The sequence below is a fragment of the Onychostoma macrolepis genome, chromosome 05, assembly GCF_012432095.1.
Source record: "Onychostoma macrolepis isolate SWU-2019 chromosome 05, ASM1243209v1, whole genome shotgun sequence".
Lineage (NCBI taxonomy): Eukaryota > Metazoa > Chordata > Actinopteri > Cypriniformes > Cyprinidae > Onychostoma > Onychostoma macrolepis.
In genome coordinates, this window is record NC_081159.1 from 27,916,568 (window position 1) to 27,936,926 (window position 20,359).

The 20,359-nt window shown below is 35.3% G+C and overlaps 2 protein-coding genes across 4 annotated transcripts in view; one reads left to right on the forward strand and one right to left on the reverse strand.

Annotated features, from left to right (window-relative positions):
* Window positions 1-9,058, forward strand: part of man2a1 (mannosidase, alpha, class 2A, member 1) — a 52,215-nt gene extending 43,157 nt beyond the window's left edge. Inside the window, exons 21-23 of one of the 2 annotated variants that reach the window (XM_058775699.1) lie at window positions 1,853-2,050; window positions 6,227-6,340; window positions 7,129-9,058. In XM_058775699.1, coding sequence (XP_058631682.1) covers window positions 1,853-2,050; window positions 6,227-6,340; window positions 7,129-7,281 — 465 coding nt within the window. In that variant the 3' untranslated portion in view covers window positions 7,282-9,058. The remainder of the gene's footprint in view (window positions 1-1,852; window positions 2,051-6,226; window positions 6,341-7,128) is intronic. The other variant, XM_058775700.1, reaches the window with a different exon arrangement.
* Window positions 9,059-9,100: 42 nt separating this feature from the next.
* tmem232 (transmembrane protein 232) lies at window positions 9,101-20,226 on the reverse strand. 2 transcript variants are annotated; one of them, XM_058775701.1, is made up of 13 exons: window positions 19,982-20,219; window positions 19,708-19,819; window positions 19,398-19,503; window positions 18,960-19,117; window positions 18,682-18,778; window positions 18,086-18,207; window positions 17,856-18,004; window positions 17,623-17,734; window positions 13,689-13,866; window positions 13,257-13,426; window positions 11,687-11,970; window positions 9,483-9,561; window positions 9,101-9,273 (listed from the first exon to the last, which is right to left on the reverse strand). In XM_058775701.1, exons 1-13 carry the CDS (start codon window positions 20,113-20,115, stop codon window positions 9,115-9,117), a joined length of 1,860 nt encoding a protein of 619 aa, XP_058631684.1. In that variant the 5' UTR covers window positions 20,116-20,219; the 3' UTR covers window positions 9,101-9,114. The 2 variants fall into 2 exon arrangements, with proteins under 2 accessions (XP_058631684.1, XP_058631685.1); XM_058775702.1 differs by lacking the exons at window positions 13,257-13,426; window positions 13,689-13,866 and having other exon boundaries at window positions 19,982-20,226.
* Window positions 20,227-20,359: the final 133 nt, after the last annotated feature.

The window sequence follows — 20,359 nt, forward strand, 5'->3', positions numbered from 1 at the left end:
GACCATGGTGTTGCTACTGTTCAACTATCACCATCCGATGATATTGCATATTTAATTGCATGTTCATTTCCCTGTTGTTATATTTTGCCATCATCTAATGCTCACTTAAAGGTAATCTTTAAAAACACTATTTAACGTAATTTCTAGCAAATCTCAGAAACAATATCCATTTTTCATACTGTATATTATAATGTTGTGATGTCTAAATGTACGATGTCAGTAAGATTTTTTGAAAGAAATCATTTATGCTGACCAAGGCTGCATTTATTTGGTCAAAAAAGATCATTGTAAAAACAGTAAAAGTATTGTGATGTATTATTACAAGTATTTAAAAAAATATAATAATATATTTTAAAAAATTATTTATTCATGTGATGGCAAAGCTGAATTTTCAGCTGTCATTACTGCAGTCTTCAGTGTCAAGAAACATTTATTATTATTATTAATGAAAACAGTTGTGCTGCTTAATATTTTTGTGGAAACAGTAATACATTTTTGATTAATTGCAAAGTTCAAATTAACAGCATTTATTTTTTTATTTTCTTGCAACATTAAGTGTCTTTACTGCCACCTTTGATCAGTTCGATGCATCCTTGCTTAATAAAAGTATTAATTTCTTTAAAAAAATCTTACTGATCCCAAACTTTTTAACAGTAGTGTATGTATATAGATAAACAATATAACCTGCTATGGCTTTAACATAAAAATTGAGTATTGAAGATAGTCCCTGAAGATGAGCTTAAGGTGATAGCTGGTATTACATGAGCTTTTATGAATATTAGGTGGACTAGATGGTTAAACAGATGGACTGCCGGCTCATGGACCAATAGCAATCCATCTCCCAGTTTCTAATGTTGTAATAACCGGCTTGACCACCTTAACCTGTTTTTTCCCCCAGTAGGGTTGACAGAATGACCTGTTGGTTACTGTCTACTTAGGCCAGAAACTTATTCATTGCAAGTATGCAAATGTTGGTCAATGCAGTTCCATTGATTGTACATTCTTGCTTTAATGTTCTTTCTTGTGTTACTGTGGCTATAGCCGGGTTTCCATCCAAAGTTGCGAATTTAACTTGCGCGTAATTTTGGAATATCGCATAAAACATTTGCGAACGAGCACCGTTTCCATCCAACGAGTCAAAGAGAACAAAATCGTCACTTCCTGGTAAACTGGCACTAAATAGCCTATAGAAAACTAGGATAAGCTACTGAATATAATAATTTTCATATACGAAAAATTAATTGTGCCTTAGAGCGAGCAGACGAAACACAATAAATGCTGTCATTGCTTTCGGAGGTGAATACTGCTGTTTGGGAACACAGTCTCGTGTAAGACAATTATACAGAAATACTTTGATGGCAGACTTTGCTCAGGCATTTGAGAATGACCATAACAACATTTCAGATGCCGTGGAACGAGATCAGTCCGCTGCTAGTCAAGTTATCACGTCTCATAGCGCAAAGTCACATGACTTTTTTGATGCGCTTGGAGGAATTTATTCGCAAATTGCGTTTCCATCTCCCATTATTCGCATTAACCATTTTTCGCACAAGTCAAAAATCACCTCAAGCGAGCGTAAAAATATTTTCTTTTTAATTCATCACTGTTTCTCATGCGATACTTCAAAATGCGCATTAAAACAGGGTGATGGAAGCCCAGTTTATGACAAACCTCAGTACTTAATGGGACTATAAGTATTTTATGATGATAGTTAGTATATAGTATATCTTAGTAATAGTCATTGTAGAAGACTAATTCAGGAGTGTTCGCATTAACATGCTTGTGTAGTTTCAAATACGTTATGTTATTAATTATGTTAATGCCATGCTGATATATCACTTTTCTGTCTTAGGCCCAGAATGAGGAGGCTGCACCATATAACTATCCGTCTATATTGAGTCACATGTCGTTCATGTACCTGAACCATCCCCTCATCTCAATGGGAGTCAGTCAGCGCTTGGACAACCCATCCTTGACTCCCTACAGCCCTCTGAGCGCCTCCTTCCCCTGCGACATGCATCTGGTCAACCTGCGTGCTATCCAGTCAAAGGTATGTCTCAGTTGTGTTTGTGTTTTCTAGAGAAATGGTTTTCAAAGCCCAAGTCTTTGTTCAGTCTCGAGTCCTGCAAGCTAATCATAGTGATAATCGTAACAATCGTCAAAATAGACGTGTATGGAAAAAAAACAATGAAAAAAACAAACAAATATACTGTATATATATATATATATATATATATATATATATATGGGTTGCGTCAGTTTAAAAAGTAAAATAGGGTCTGTTCTAGAGGATTTGAAAGAGGAAGCTGAAAGCTGTTTTGGCCGTAATTGGGGAGCACAGGACTGCTGGCTCGGGTCCTAAGAGGGCCATAAAGTATATACTATACTATACTACCTATACTATTTCCAAGGGCTGAACTGTAATATTTTAACGCATGACAGGATAAAGGTAAAAGTGCTCAGAACAGGGCTTATGGGACCATTTGAGGATGAGAGGATGCGATTCAATCTGGCTTAAATGCTTAAAGGGGTCTTATCATAAGGAATCACAATTTTCTTGATCTTATGAAATAAAAGACTTCATTGTACTGTCAAAACATACTGTAACATTACGGACTCAAATCCTCCCATGTGACTACATTGAAATAACATATAAGCACATGAATGCCCTCATTAACATGTCAACATTGCCTGTTTGGTATCCATAAATGGATACGGATACTTATTCTTATCTCCAGAACAAATATTGTCATTCTGTAGTATCATTCTGAAGAATCCAGTGTTAGAAACACCAGCTGAAATATATTTTTAACAGTACCCTTGATCGTGCCTGAATTGAACAGTTTATGTGGTATATTTCAGCTTGGATTGTTTAATGAATCTATCACATAATACAGGTTCAGCATGGATGCTGTTGCAATGCTATCTGCTCAAACTAAATAAATGAGTTTTGATACATAAACTTTAGTAACATTGTAAGTAGACCCCACAGGAATAAAAAGATATGATATTCCAAACTGTAGTGAGTTGCCTTGCTGTCTACAGACAGCTACCTTCTATAGCAGCATATTAACTGAAAAGTACATTTTTAGTGTATGCCATCTTAAAATTATATCTGTAAAAGAGCCGTACTGTAAGGAAATAAAAGGCCACTTAAGTGTATTTAAAGAGACATCGCTTTCATGACATCTTTTGTTGTACTTTTCAATTTATTTTGACGTGTTGGCTAACATACTAAAGCATATGTAAAGTAATTAATTATCATTTGAACTGCAGTGTTATTTGATATTAAATTTAAAATTAATATATTTTAAATGTACTAAAATGTTAACTTCATCATTGCAAAGGTATAATAACAAATATATTTAAATACAAGATTTACAAGTTTCAATAGAATTCTATTATACAGCATATGATTAAAAAATACTTTAGTTTTACAAATTAGGTTTTACGTTTCGCCGCAGCAGTTAACGTGCAGTTAATTGTCCGAAAACAGTACATTCAGTTCACCCTGAATTAGATTCTATTATCCTTTATAAGTGCTCTATTTAAAAGTATGCTTAAGTGTACCACTTTTTCTCAAGGGCACACCATAGTAGCACACTAATCGCATGAAGTGCACATTTCATTCCAAAAGGATTTGATGTTAACATGTTGCTAAGCTAATATGCTTACATTCAGTTTACATTCTGGGATTGCCTTATATACAGAGGATACGTCAACTGCTGTTTAAAATTTGGCCAACATAATATTATATAAAATATTATATTTTTAGAAGAATCTTTCATGTTTGGAATGCTTAACAACGCTGTCTATGTAGGCAGCTTACTAGGATGTGGAACAGAGCTGTTAAAACATTAGGCTTTGTTTCTCTCCCACTTATCAACTACATTCATGGCCACTCAAATTTTGACATTAAGGTGTTTCAGAATTAATTTCGAGTCTGAGGAATCTGACCTCTATCCTTTTACAATTTTTTTGATTGAGCAATGACGTGAGTGTTAGTTACAGACCATCAGAAAGTCAGAAATCTCCCTTTAACTGCTGAATTGGGAAGCTGAATTCACTCCCGATATCTGTAATTATTAATTAAAATGATTGACAGGATAGAAGTGTAGAAGAGCTTTTGGTGCACTGAAATAGAATAAAATCATTTAACAATGCCTGAAAGTTCCATTGTTGCTTGTCGTGGAAATATCCACTCAAGGACACCCTTTATGCAAATGGAAAATGGTTTTTCAAGCATAGAAGACATTGATTACATTTCATTATTTTTTTGCACGACCAAAAATTTATCTCAGTTGTGAGAGCTTTATGGACTGTGCAGAGTGATTTACTATTTCTGTTGTTAATCTAGTGCTCCAGGTTTACAGTGATGAGAGATTTGTCTGGGCAGAGGTGTGTGTGTGTGTGTAAATATTTTCCTGTTTCACTGTTCACGAAGTGCCAAGTACAGATTCAAGTGCAAATTTTATTATGAATAATGACAGAAAATAGTTAATGGAATGTTCCGGGTTCGACAGAAGTGCTACCATAGAAAATAATTTCCTCGCACTCCAGTTTGGGGGAAAAAGCACAGTATATGGGGAAAGACACTGTATTGGGAAAACATTAAACACAGGATTTAAAGCTGTGCCCTATAATCTTTGTAATGCATTTGTGTCGTACACCCAATTACTACTAACAATAGCAACAGCAATAATACAAAGTGGCTACAGTTAGTAAACAAACAATACATCCAGACCAATAGGTGTCAGTATAATGTGCAGAACAACTGGATGGAAAACTTGACTTTTTTGATATGAAACAGCTTGAGCTTTCAAATTCTGTCAATTTTATATCTAAACAATAGCTGTTGTTTTGACAAGCTTTATAATGTAACTGATGTAAGATGTAAGTAGAACAGCTTGTAAACAGTGTCAATATAACATTACATTTACCTCAGCATTTTGCTTATTATATGTGACGCTGCCCAGCTAAAGCTTTTTTGACTTACTGTTTTCTACATAAAATCATTCCTCATAAGGTAAAGAACATTCTGTGAAAATTTAACCTTGATATCTTTAACTAATATTGACTGAGCAAGGCCATGTCAAAGATCAAACTTTGATGCTTGTAATCTCATAATTAGCTTTTGAGACTTCAGCCTGGATTTCACAAACAGGGTCACATATGCACTATATTGCATATTCATTATATTTTTACTTAGCCTGTTTTATTTCTATTTCATTTAATATAAATCTTTCATGAAAACAAGCTGCTATTAGATATAGTTAATCACTGTATATATGAAGAGTTCAGATGCAAAAGTCTCTAAATGCCATCTGAAATTTTCTTCTAAAATGAGCATTTTTATCAAGCTCCTATATTTATGTTTAGTTATTTCACTTTAATTGCATAGAAAAGGACCTACACATTGCTATTAGAATACATTTCCTGAACCTAAACATAGGAGCCTGATAAAAAATGCAAATTTTAGATGAAAATTTAACACGGCACTTAGAGGCTTTTGCATCTGAACTCTTCATATGTTTATATTTCAACAACAAATTAAGAATAAAAACATAATTAATATATAATTAAAAAGGTTATATATAAACTACCTTATGTGCAATTTACATTTTTATATACAACTCAATTTGATATTTTTTTGATTAATAAGTATATATATTTTTTCTGTTTTCTGCTAAATGAAAAATTTAATTTTGGTGTGGTAAAGAATTAATCGCTAGTTTAGTCCAGTATTTGAACTGTATGTTTATGAGCATGATAAGTTTGTAAACGCTGTAACTGTGATGTGATACATGCAAGGATACCAGAAACTCCAGCCAAATTACATCATTAATACATAATTCTCTATACAACTTTTGCACTGCCCCATCAATCAATCATTACTCTAGTCTAAATGGAATCCTTGTTTGTACAAGGACTGTATTTTACAAAACTATGTATACATCAGAATTATTTTCAGCACAAAATCGGCACATGCTATCAATAAAGCTCAAGTTATTTTGGACTAGCAGGATTGCTTTAAGTTCCTTTGTTTTCTGAAGTCTTGAGGAGAAGCTCTTTCCATGGTGTTGTGATGGGAGAGACTCTCACTGTGGTGCTGAGCTGCAGCTGATGAGTGAAAGGCAGCGCTCCATAATTGGCCCAGTGTGTGCGTGTGGAGAAGAAACAGTGTTGTGTTTATGCGGCCTGAGGCTCTGTCTCGCTTCTCTCGCAGGAGGAAGGGGGAGGTCCATCCGAGCAAGCTGCTTTGATACTGCACAGAAAAGGCTTTGACTGTGGCTTCTCCAATCGGAACACTGGCCTACTGTGTACCACCACACGTGGCAAGGTAAAGCAGATCACGCGGCTTCCCACACATAGACACACATCACTAATTTAGAAAGGGTCTTATCACTGCTACTAAGTTTTGGAAGACCTTGAGGCTTATATATATATTAAAAAAAAGATTGTACATTTGCTCCCAAAAGGATAGTCCATGCAAAAATTTAAATCACTTTTTGACACAAAACTCATGTTCCATTGAACACAATTGGGAGAACTTTCTGGTCAGTTTTTTCTATCCAATTACAATGATAAGGCACTGGAGCGTTCAAGCTTCAAAAAGGACACAAAAGTACCATAAAAGTGATATAAATGCATTAGTCTTCTGAAGTCATGCAGTAGTTTTGAGTAAGAAACCAAATATTTTCCCCTCCAGTGAACTGTTAAAAGGATAGTTCACCTAAAAATTAAAATTTGCTGTTAATTTACTCATCCTCAGGCCATCCAAGATGTAGGTGACTTTTTTTTTCTTCATTAAAGAACATTTTTAGCTGAAACTGTGGTCTTTGGTGATTCATAAAATGCAAGTCAATGGCTACCGTCACTTAAAAAAATGATATGTTATCTTAAGATGTTTATGTGAATGAGAGTCTCATAAGAAAATTAAAGTTGTTTACTTTCCACGGAGTTCACAGGCTTAGCTTAAACCTGTCAGACTGTCAGATATGCTAAACATCTCACTTCTTACAAGTGAAAAGTCAAAACTAAGGCCGTGACTCAATGCATACTTGAACATGTTGTTACGTTGGAATTGCTCTAATCACCATACTATGTTTGCTGTGTGTGTGTGTGTAGATTAATTTAGAGAAGCTCCTGACAGATTTGAAGGTGAAAAGCATCACTCCTGTATCGCTGTCTCTGATGCACACACACAATGGTGATGTCGACCCCCAGGAGATCAGCCTTAAACCCATGGAAATCAGGACTTACCGCTTGCAGCTGAGCTGAGCTGCAGTCACACCGGCTCACGTCCTCTGTGTTTTACACTCGAGAGCCATATGGTTGTTGACTTCAGCCAAGGACTCGGTAAACGATTGTGGACAGAAACATTAAGCTTCACTGCAAAGCGCAATATGAAATCTCCAAGATTTCCCAACCAGCTCTCTCAGGTTATTTAACATAACATGACGCTTCTTATGTGTGATTCACTGTGCTGAGAGTTGACATTTTGCACTGGGAACGTACAAGTTGAACGCTTTCAAAGTGTTGCTACAGTGGGCATGTTGCAAGAAACGCTCTTCTTACTTCTGTTACATGACGAAGAGAAAAGCTCCTGTTTTATCCTCACTATTCCCAGATGAAAGTTAATATATACAGATTGTAAAATTGATTGGAGTCTTACCTGAAATTTTATTTTATTTTATTATTTTATTGCAATCCCAAAGTTTTTACTCTGAACTGTGCCTTAGTCTTAATGGATGTGAGAAAATAGTGTAAATAAATTTTAGTCATTTTTAAACAACCACATATCTTCACAATCATACATTTGGTATTTTCGAATGCAGATCAACTAAATTGCTATTATTATTATTTTTTTTAAAGTTGAAATAGGTTTAATGCAACTTGAAATTTAAATGATGAAGCCTCAGATTTTTTTTTTTTAGATACTGTATACGTCACCTTTTTTCTTGTTAATTTGTGTATTTTATGCAGTCTGAAGGATTGTAAATAGGTTCAGTAGCATCTAAAATTCACCAAAGGTGGGTGGGTGTTTTGCAACAATTTGCTAAAGAATGTATGTTGAAAATTTAATTCCATTGTTCCCAGAGATGATAATTATCAAAGAAGAAATTAAATGGTTTATTTAATATATTAGGCTATATGATTATAAACATGCATATATTTTTATCAATATAAATATAAATTCACGCAGTGGTTTAGTTGAAAGGGGTGACGAATCATAAAATGGTGTGTGGTTCTTCATGTGATTGTGTTGAGGTTTATGAATGGAAATGATCTTAGAAGTTAGATTTATTACACTATCAAACTATGCAAATGTACATTTTTGTCTTATGCAACGATGATCTATTTTTTTAAACCGACAGGTAACATGGGACCTACGGGGTTTATCTTAAATCAAATTCTCCCTGTTTTACCTGTTTTACCTGACAAAAGTTCTTGAGAATTTTTTCTGGTATGTTGTAGATTTGCAACACGTTATGTAATGAATGTTTTCCTCAAATGCATTTTCCTTCATTCTGTGACGTTTATTCTTGAAGGGAGACCATTTCCTGTCTTACACTCTGGGTGTCTTTTTGAGATGTTTGCTTTCAAACTGTCGATAAACGAGTTGGTTGCTTGTCTTGAGCGTGATGAAGGATGAACATTTGACTTGCTGCTGTGATTTTTTTTTTTTTTTTTTTTTGAATGTTAATTGAGTTGATTCAGCATGTTTTTCTTTTTCCTTTTATGAAAATATCTACTGTCTTGCCGTTCTGTTGGTCAGTCAGAAGTGCTGTGATCACTGTATTCCAACTAGCTGCTTAATTCACACTTTTATGACCAAATTGGTCTGTGACTGTAGTGAATCAGGATAATGAAAGCAGGCTGATGCTTTCCAACCTTGTGAGAACATTCCTCTTTTTTTTTTAATCTTGTGGTGACTATCTGAAGAGTATGCATCTTTTTTACCAGTGTTGCCAATTACAGTTGTAGCCACTGAATGTCTGTGTCATTTGAAAGGAATGTGACAAAAAAAATAATAAAAAATGTTCAGACTTTTCTTTTTGGATTTTAAGGACTATTTCTCATTGCTTTAAAGACTCATTGCATGTTGTCATTTCATGGTAACTCATAAGGTTTTGTGTTCTTTTTGACCTTTTCCATGCGTTTCTTCATGATCTTCTCCTCTTCCTCTTGCGTTCTTATTTCCAGCTCTGTCTCTTCCATCTTTTCCATCTCTTCCTCTCTTTCCATCATTATTTTCAGTTCCTTTTGCCACTAAAAGATTTAGAAAGAATAATAATAGATTTTTAGCTGTTCTCTGCGCATATTTCTCTAGCCTCAAGGTCCTTGGGTCCCATTAACAAACAGCTACTGTACCTCTATCTAAATACTAATCTAAAATTCGTTAGTACCACTTAGCGAATCGGCCGTCTCTGACTGGCTGATGGATTACTGCACTGAATCAAAGAGAATGCAATACTCACTTGATCTTTCACAACTTTAATCAGATCAATATCAGTCCTGGTTCTCAAGTCCAGATGAGAAGCTTCATGTTTGCCCAGTCTGATCAAATATGGCACATATTTGAAATGAAAGAGATCAAATAAGGCACATGTGATACAGTGATGGTATTAGATGGTAATACTGTGGTATTTTGATATATTACAATGGTACTGGATGATTTAACGGTTAAATGAGTTTTTCATTTGCCAGTGTAATATTAATATCTATAGAGCAGAGTGGTGAATGATATGTAATAAAATTTAACAACCACAAAAGTTCAAGAGATTGAGGTCGATGAGACTTCTGATCAATTTATTGCAGCTTTGCTAAATAAAAGCATTCATTTCTTTTAAAAAAGTGCAATCGTCATTGCTGATATAGCCTTGCGCTGCGGACGAGTTTGAATCCCGACTCGAGGACCTTTCCCCCCATTTTGCTTCCTGTCACCACTACACTGTCCTATCATATAATAAAAAGCAAAACAAAAAAGGCGCAATCTTACTGACATGAAACTTTTGAACAGTAGTGTATATATTTTACGCAAATCGAACAGTACTCTTAAAGGGTTAGTTCACTCAAAAATGATAATTCTGTCATTAATTACTCACCCTCATGTCGTTACAAACCAATAACACCTTTGTTCATCTTCGGAACACAAATGAAGATATTTTTGATAAAATCCAAGAGCTCTCTGACTCTGCATAGACAGCAACGCAACTGCAATGTTTCCAGGTCCAGAAACTTAGCAAGGACATCGGTTAAATAGTCCATGTGACATCAGTTGTTTTTACGAATTTTACGAAGCTACAAGAATACTTTTTGTGCGCCAAGAAAACAATAATAACAATTTATTGAACAATTCTTTTCCCCAAGTTACCGTCTTCCGCCATTTTGGAGAGTATGCACTGAAAATAAACAACTTAATCAGCGATGTTTACGTTCAGCATGCACGCGCTGTCTACTGAAAGTAAACAATGCTGATTACGAAAAAAAGTATTCTCGTAGCTTCGTAAAATTGAAACACTGTTGAAACACGTCACATGGATTATTTTAGCGATGTCCTTGCTACATTTCTGGACCTGGGAACATTACAGTTGCATTGCTGTCTACTGAGGGTCAGAGAGCTCTCAGATTTAAAGGGTTACTCCACCCCAAAATGAACTTTTTGTCATTAATCACTTACATCCATGTCATCCAAACCCGTAAAAGCTTCGTTCGTCTGTGGGACACAATTTAAGATATTTTAGATGAAAACCGGGAGGAGCTTGTAACTGTCCCATTGACTGCCAAACAATTAACACTGTCAAGGCACAGAAAAGTATTAAAAACATCGTCAGAATAGTCCATCTGCCATCAGTGGTTCAACCGTAACGTTATGAAGCGACGAGAATACTTTTTGTATGCAAAGAAAAAAAATTTAACGACTTTATTCAACAATTGAATAACATGACAAATTGAATAACTGAAATCGAATAAAGTCTTTTTTTTTCTTTGGGTACAAAAAGTATTCTCGTAGCTTCATAACGTTACGGTTGAACCACGGATGGCAGATTTTACAGGTTTGGAACGACATGGGGGTAAGTGATTAATGACAAAATTTTCATTCTGAGGTGGAGTAACCCTTTAATCAAAAATATCTTAATTTGTGTTCTGAAGATGAACAAAGGTCAAGGGTGAGTAATTAATGACAGAATTTTCATTTTTGGGTGAACTAACCCAAAGATTATCACTGTTTACACAAAAATATTACACAATAAAAAATAGTTTTCAAAATAGTTTCTTGGGCACCAAATCTGATTTCTGTAGGATCATGTGACACTGATGGGTGCTGAAGATTCAGATTAGTCATCACAGGACTAAATGACATTTTAAAAGATAATAAAAAAGAACAAAGTTTGTGATACTGTTTCACAATATTATTGCTTTTACTGTATTTTTGATCAAATTAATGCAGCTTGGTGAGCATAAGAAACTTCTTTCAAAAATATGGTATTCCTGTGATGCCACTTCACAAAACTACAGTATTTTTCTGTTAGTGTATAGCAGATGCAATTTACATTACATTTACATTTAGTTATTTAGCAGATGCTTTTATCCAAAGCGACTTACAAATGAGGACAATGGCAGCAATCAAAATCAACAAAAGAGCAATGATATGCAAATTTTTAGAAGAGAAGCCAATAACCTTAGTGTCTTGTGATGGTCTTTCGTAACGGAGTGGGGTGTGATTGGTTCAGGGCGTCCTCTTCCGGCCCTGGCTGTGGAAACTGCCTCTTTCCTGGGTTTGGTGGTTTTTATTCTGTGCCGGTGGTCTGCAGAATGAGTAGTGAGCTGAACTGGAGAGCAGATCTGGGAAAGAGAGTGTGCTAGCCGACCAGTGATCCGCTCACTCTGTGCACATACGCACACTTCAACTATGTGTGAACTTCTCATCCTCTCTCTTTGGTTCTCCAGAAGCCTTTTATCACCCTGGAAAGGAGATAATAACAGGGTGAAACTGCAGGTCCTATTGATCATGTAGAGGCTCGAATTAAGATTCTGTTCTTGCTTCGTCTGATTTCATAGTGTCAGAGTTTAATGCAGTCGCACCAGATGAATGTTTAAAGCTACAACAATGTGCTTCAGTATTTTGTTTAAATTCAGATATACTTTCCTTTCTGATGCCTCATGAGCTCTCTATTATAATGTCACCTCAGTGTTAGGCACAATATAACTTCTTGAAATTTGAACTGAATCTACATAAGCCTCATGCATTATTCAGCTGGATAAGGGTGAAATATCAAAACACATCTGCTTGCTTGCTTTCTTTCTTTCTTTCTTTTTGTTTGTAAATAACACTGTACTGTCCACTGCTAAGGATAACATACTAACTTTCTACATTTACCATTTGGGGTCAGTAAGGTGTTTTTTTTTTTTTTTTTTAAGAAATCCATACTTTTTTCCAGCAAGGATGCATTAAATTGATCAAAACAATAGTGACATTAAAGACACTGATTACATTGTCACAATAGATTTCTATTTCAAATAAATGCTATTCTTCTGAACTTTCTATTCATCAAAGAATCCTGAATATGTATCATAGTGTCCAAAAAAAAAAAATTAAACAGCACAACTGATAATAATAAGAAATGTTTCTTGAGCAGCAAAACAGCATATTGGAATGATTTCTGATCATGTGACACTGAAGACTGCAATGATGCTGAAACTTCAGCTTTGCATCACAGGAATAAATTATAATTCAAAATATATTAAAACAGAAAACTGTTATTTGAAATTGTAATAGTATTTCATAATATTACTATTTTTGCTGTATTTTTATTCAAATAAATGCAGCGTCTGTGAGCATAAGTCTTCTTAAAAAAAAGAAAAGAAAAATTAAATCTTAACTTTTAAATGGTAGTGCATACTGCAAATTTTCTGTATGCATAAAATACCTGTACAACCTACTACATTTGCCAAAATGTACAGTTTACAACAAAGCACATTGTGCACAATATCCCACAATGCACATACAGATGACCCTAAATCTACCTGTCTCTTAACTAATGTTTACGGACTTCAGGAACACAAATCTCTCTTAGTAGAAGGAAATTATTCTAAACCAGTTTTAAGTCAAAAGATTTCACCTGAAACATTACCTAGTGAAAAGTTCAAAAGAGTAATTGACAGGCCAGGTTAAGCAAATGAGGGCTTTTTTTTTCAGTTTGTTGTGAGTAGTGTTACATTTCCTCTGTAGCAGCAGGAAGCTGGAGTACCTCAGTGATCCTCATGGCATTCATAACACGGGGGTCTGTCTCCTGCTTCAGGTGCTTCCGCAGCGTTAACCAGGCTGTGTTCCTCAAACCATCCTGAAGCGTGATCCTGCGGCTGATCTGTGCCAAACCCTGAACCACACTGTACCGCAGCCTCCATGTGTCTTCTTGCGCTACACACACACACACACAAGACTAGTTGCCCCAAAAAGTATTTGGACACACTATTTTTGCTAATACTTTTAGTAGATGTGTCAAATCAGTTCTCCTACAGGTGTAGCTCAACACATTAATTACAAACATGATTACCCATTTGACAACTAGACAGTGTCTCAATTCTTTTGTCTATTGTTTTATCATTTAAAATCTTACAGATTTTTTGATTCTAGTCTCATGTAGACGTTCTATGCAGATCTTTCTGTTTAAAGCACTTACATTGTTTTAGCAAGGTTATAAGTCCTCCAGAACGTCTGCGCTGAATAGAGTTTGACTGTCCACTGAGGGCTGTTTTCTTAATGTCAGCACAGTAGCTGTTTTGGCAAATGTCAATCAAAATAGAGCAGTAAATGTGCTCCAACTGCCACGGCCAGGATGCTTTCTGCGATGTCATTTCCTTGTTAACAAAATACACAAAAATAATAATAATTCACACAATGAGAATTAATGAATCAAATTATTATAGATTTATTTAGAACCGTTCTGGGTGTGAATTTTTACGGAGCCCTTTACAGGACATTATGGTGGGAAAAATTCGGGGTGAATGGAAAAAATTCAGGGTGGGAGGAAATTTTTTTTTTCAAATGTTTTGCGTTCTCTCGCAAAACTTTTGCGTTCTCTCGAGAAACTTTGCGTTCCCACGCAAAACTTTTGCGTTCTCTCGAGAAACTTTGCGTTCCCTCGCAAAACTTTTGCGTTCTCTCGCAAAACCATTTGAGTTCGGACAAACGCTTCCTGTTTACTTTGCAGCTTGCAGTGGTTACAGCTCATATGTTCACAATGGAGCGGTTCACAGAGTTTTATTTTGAACTTGCACTCAAAGTAATACAGTCAGTGCTTATTTCAAGGCACGGTTTTGGGACATTCTAAAACGCTTAATGTTTTAAAACAGTGACTTGGAGGACCAAATTCGATAAAGCTGATACAATTATTAGGCTAATATTAACAACCTTATTAATAATATTACTAAGCAGAATAGCCCAGAATATGAACGCAACGCCCTGCACGTAGCCTAAGCTTTTTCTCCCCCATAAAACGCTATAATGAAAACGGTGATTTAAAAATACCAAATCCGTTGCATTCATATTCTGGGCTATTCTCCTTTATTAATAGTAATATTATTAATTAGGTTATTAATATAAACCTAACAATTTTATTAGTATTTATTATTATCGAATTTGGTCCTAATGTCACTGTTTTAATACATTAAGCGTTTTAGAAAGTCCCAAAACCGTGCTTCGAAATAAGCACTGACTGTATTACTTTGAGTGCAAGTTCAAAATAAAACTATGAAGGTAAAATGACGTCAAAAAGATTTGCATGCGCAGGGTAAGATTTGTGAAAGTGTACATAAGATAGCAAGCGTAAATTAATTTTGCATTCTCAAGAAGAGAGTTGTAAAAGTGCAAATTGCATTTCAAGCGTAAGAAAAAAAGATTTGCAGCCTTTTACTGTTTTTTGTAAGTGTATATCAAGTATTGTGAAACTGAAACTTCATGCTAAGGCAAAATAAATATGATCTGTATTCTTCTGACTTTCATTTTTCCGCGCTTACACTTTTGGCGCTGTTGTTTCGCCCAAATACAGCCAAAAGTATTGCAAGCCTGTGCCCAGTGTTTTGCAATTGAAAACAACCTTATCAAGAACTGCAAAACGGATTGACTGCGTAAAACCAATATGTGTGTGTAGAAAAAAAATCGTTGCAACTGTCTAAATGACTTCTTGCGTGCATAGAGCAAAATGTTCGCCAAATAACCCGCTGTGTACGTCTGCGTCTTTGCGCTTGCAGTTTTGGCACGATTCTCCCACTGATTTCAGATTTGCAAGCGAGTGTGGAAGGCGGGACCTTCTTCTTTCAGCCAATCAGATGAAGCTCTTGCTGACTCTCGATTTACTCTTATCTGATTGGTTCAATAAAACTCCAGACGTGAAAACACATCTTTATTTTAATTTGACTCAGCGTCATTCTTATTGTGGGATGGTATTTTAATGCACACATATATATATTAAAAAGTAAATAAATACAATCAAATAAAATAATAAAACAAAAAGCATGATCCTTAGAAGCTGTGTACCATTAGGCTGACTACCATGTGCTTATATACTGATCTTCAAGCTAGAGTGAACATTATTGGATTGGTTCGACATTGCATTGAAATTTAATATTTTAGATAATCTGCCTATACCACTGAAATGATGTTAAACTTTACAATCAAAATGTTTAATAGCGATTTGTCTCCAGATTTGACTGTAATGCAAAAACTGACACTTCAAACCAAATCAACATTTAAAAAACTACAACTACTTTGACAAAATATAGTCTTTAATAATGTCTAAATATATGCATCTAAATGAAAAACCAAATGCAAAATAACTATGTCTGAATCAAATATTCCCAGAAACCATGAAATACACAGTAATGTTGACATTTTTATATGGTTATACATCCATCTAGTGGTTTCACATGGCATTACAGATGGTAAATGCATAATTTAGGGGTAAATATTTAGTACAGTAAAATCTCCTTTAAATACACGTTAAAGGGAAAACAAAAATCTGGCATCAACTCTGATCAGCAGACATGGTGAAATTATGCATAGTAGTGCAGATACTTTCAGTAGCATCAAGATTACAAACTAATATCATATGTTCTGCTGAAGAGGAGGAGGATGATTAGGATAAATAGAGTGAATACACAGAAATGTCATTTCCTAATATTAGCTCGAAATTCAGAATGAACACATGGTAGTCAGTCTAATGGTAGCCTACACAGCTTATAAAGGATCATGCTTTTTTGTTTTATTATTTTATTTTATTGTATTATTAATTATTTATTGATTTTTTATATGTATCTGTGCATTAAAAATACCATCCCGAAATAAGAATGACGCTGAGTCAAATTAAAATAAAGATGTGTTCTCACGTCTGGAGTTTTATTGAACCAATCAGATAAGAGTAAATCGAGAGTCAGCAAGAGCTTCATCTGATTGGCTGAAAGAAGAAGGTCCCGCCTTCCACACTCGCTTGCAAATCTGAAATCAGTGAGAGAATGGTGCCAAAACTGCAAGCGCAAAGACGCAGACGTACACAGCGGGTTATTTGGCGAACATTTTGCTCTATGCACGCAAGAAGTCATTTAGACAGTTGCAACGATTTTTTCTACACACATATTGGTTTTACGCAGTCAATCCGTTTTGCAGTTCTTGATAAGGTTGTTTTCAATTGCAAAACACTGGGCACAGGCTTGCAATACTTTTGGCTGTATTTGGGCGAAACAACAGCGCCAAAAGTGTAAGCGCGGAAAAATGAAAGTCAGAAGAATACAGATCATATTTATTTTGCCTTAGCATGAAGTTTCAGTTTCACAATACTTGATATACACTTACAAAAACCAGTAAAAGGCTGCAAATCTTTTTTTCTTACGCTTGAAATGCAATTTGCACTTTTACAACTCTCTTCTTGAGAATGCAAAATTAATTTACGCTTGCTATCTTATGTACACTTTCACAAATCTTACCCTGCGCATGCAAATCTTTTTGACGTCATTTTACCTTCATATAAAACTCTATGAACCGCTCCATTGTGAACATACGAGCTGTAACCACTGCACGCTGCAAAGTAAACAGGAAGCGTTTGTCCGAACTCAAATGGTTTTGCGAGGGAACGCAAAAGTTTTGCGAGAGAACGCAAAACATTTGAAAAATTTTTTTCCTCCCACCCTGAATTTTTTCCATTCACCCCGAATTTTTCCCACCACAATGTCCTGTAAAGGGCTCCGTAGAATTTTGAGTAGGAATAATTTGATAAAAATCTCTTTTGTCAAAAACTATATTAACATGCAATTCTTGAATACATTTACATGTATATAACGTCTTCTATGATGATGTTTTTCATTAGGTTTTTCACTGAATGTCAGTCTTTTGATTTCCAAATAGAATAATTTCCTTTATTTATGTTCCTGAAGTTTGCAAACATTAATAAGAGAAAGTCAACTTGTCCATTTGTGGTACTGCTGAACTGCAAGGCCACGTGCATTGCATTGTGAGATACTGTGAACAATGTGCTTTATTGTAATCTGCACATTTTTGCATACAACTTTGACATTTTCAATGTGTTTTTTTTTCTTTTTTCATCCCTCTACTTTCTTATGCACCTGATAACTTTCTTGTCTTTGGGTCATGTGAAGGTTCATAAGGGTCCGAAGGCACAGCATGCTAGATTTGGCAGCCTCTCCCAGAATCATCAGTCCTAACCCACAGTGGGCCCTGAGAAAAGAGAAGGTGAAAAAGACTGATGTTACTGTAGGATTTAACCTAAAGTTCCACCTATAAGCTGCTTACATAACGTAAAAACCTGTGGAAAGCATCTCCCAAACACTTCACGCACCAGTTGTCATGTTGAAGTTTATCTCTGAGCAACATAAGCTGTTTGATCACTTGAGAGAGCTGAGTGCCATTGTTTTGCACACAGTGATAGCTGAGTAGGCAGTGCCATAGTATCTGGTTAACACCATGCTCCTGTGCTTCCGCAGAGACCTGTCAATCAAACAGTGTTTTCACTTCAGTGAATCATTCAGCAGCACTCCCTTTCTGATACAGCTGACCCAGCCTTCAAACCTGCACTGAACTGTCGTTGGGATGTTTGAGAGCACACAGAAACTCCCCGGCGCGCAGCATGAAGTGAACGGCAAATAACATGTTGGGGAGCTCTTGGTAACGTGTCTCACATTTTAACAGCCCTGTCAACAGATGAAGACAGCTGTTAACTTTATATGCATTCCACTGATTCTTGAGGCATGTCCCACAATTTTACTTGCCATTAGTTTTGACATAAGCAACATTTATACTTTGAAAACACCTGTCATGAGATCATAACTCAATAATTCATTTTGAGAAAATATTAAATATGTTATATACCGTATTTAAGAAAGCTGTTTCTGCCGTCTAAGAAAAACAATCATTACATGAAGTTTTTAATGTCATAAATTAACATTTGATGTTATAATTATGATTTAGTATATTACAATTTCAACTTTTTATTCCATAATTACAACCTTTTGTCATAATTATGACCTTTTATGTCAATTTTTACATCAAAATTTAGGGTTTTTATCTCGTAGTTATGACTTAATATCTTAAACATTTTTGGCTTTTTAGTGCATCACTGATTTTTGACATTTTGAAGTAGTGTTTGACCTAAGACTGTCTCAGACCTTTTAAGCTGTGAAGATAGATGCTACTTGGCTGATGTCCTTTCAAATTACCAGTCAGTTTAAAGATGAACAGCCTCAGAGAGACTAAATAACCAAGCTGTAAAAATAAATAAATAAATACAAAAACAGAGAAACTCTCAGCAGAACTTTTATATGAAAAGATAATAATAAAAATAAATAAAATAATAATAATAATAATAATAATGAATAAATGAATAAAGTGTCTGCAATTACAGAATGACCCATGTTTAGATATTTTATAGTGTGTTGGCATGAACCTGCAACATCTTCATCTCGTAAGAACATGGCTGGTCCAAAAGAGTTGTTTCAGAGCACAGGAAATCCTGGGCTGACTCTGCCAGGTGGAACAGCACAGGGATCTGATCTGCATCAACAGGTGCATGGTCCAATGACACGACCAGGACATCCAAAGAATCTAACAAAAATCATGAGCATCATCTGTCATTTTTCCACTAACCAAAAAGTACCATAGTAATACGTTTTTTTTTAAATGTATGTACTATAATATTCTTGGAGTGAGCCATGGTATGTGAATATTCTAATTATTCAGTCTTATGGCATATAAAAGTACTAATATGTTCTGAGTAATGGAGTCAACAACACATGGAGAGTCTCTCTGTGACTCTCAGTCAATTGTAACAGATGATTCATTTGTAAAAATAGAAGCTGTCAGTCTCTGCAAGTCATTGACACACCATTTCCAACTTTTCTATTGCACAAGCTCAGCAGGAGAAGCTGTGTCCAGGCCTCGGGGAGATCAACATGTTTGCCTTCACCTCCAGATGTGAATCCTGCACGACGCTGAGGACAAAAAGCGAATCAATGCGGTTGAGTCGAGTGTTTTCATCAATGGAGATTTGTCTCCACCTTGTGTCTGTTTATTACAATTTATCAGAAGTTCTTTTCGAGGGTTTTTCTTAATTAAATACATCTCCATAACCAAGCCTTATTTCTAAAACAATTTAAACCGAGTGAACAATTAAGGAAACATGTTAAGCCTAATACCTTGCATCGACTAAGAAACTGCTTTGTAAGATTTTCATACTGTTCCCGCTCTTTGCAGGCTTGTGCTTGATTGTATTTTTCAATGAAGCCTTCTGTTGTTTCAAAGGGGTTTCTATAAAATACGACAAACGTCATGGTTAATGTCAGTTTAATAATAATAATATACATTTTAATTAATGGATAGATTATTTTGTCGATCTTTCGTTTCGTTTTGGCTGTCGCAGCAAAAAAAAGAAAAAAGAAAATTGTAATTTATTTATTCAGATAACGTTACCTTCTGACATCGTTGGCATTTCTAGTAGTATCAGTTTCTTCGGCCCTTTTTCTGAAACGTTTTTTGAAATCCTCTTGTTGAGACTGAGACACTATTCCTAAATAATGTTTGATAGGAATTTTGAGTATAGGCATATTGATAGGTTCAGCACTCTCCGCACTGTCAGGGACGTCGAAATGTTGCTATGGTTACATGCCATGTCAACAATATCTTTGAATTGTTTCATGAATACATTTCAGTGCATGCATATATCTGAATATAAACTTTTAAAGAGCCGAATTCATTGCGGTGCACAACTTTATAAAGCTATTCGCAATAAAACGTCATTATGACACGACTTTTTGTCATAATTGACTTTTTATTTCATAGTTTAGCCGT

Excerpts from the sequence above, each read along its gene's own strand:
- tmem232 (XM_058775701.1), bottom strand. The coding sequence starts at position 20,115 with ATGCCTATACTCAAAATTCCTATCAAACATTATTTAGGAATAGTGTCT. Across the intron at positions 18,779-18,959 it reads ACGAGATGAAGATGTTGCAG|CTTGGTTATTTAGTCTCTCT; the intron begins GTTCATGCCAAC and ends TTATTTTTACAG. Across the intron at positions 13,867-17,622 it reads AAAGACAAGAAAGTTATCAG|GAAATGACATCGCAGAAAGC; the intron begins GTGCATAAGAAA and ends TTTGTTAACAAG.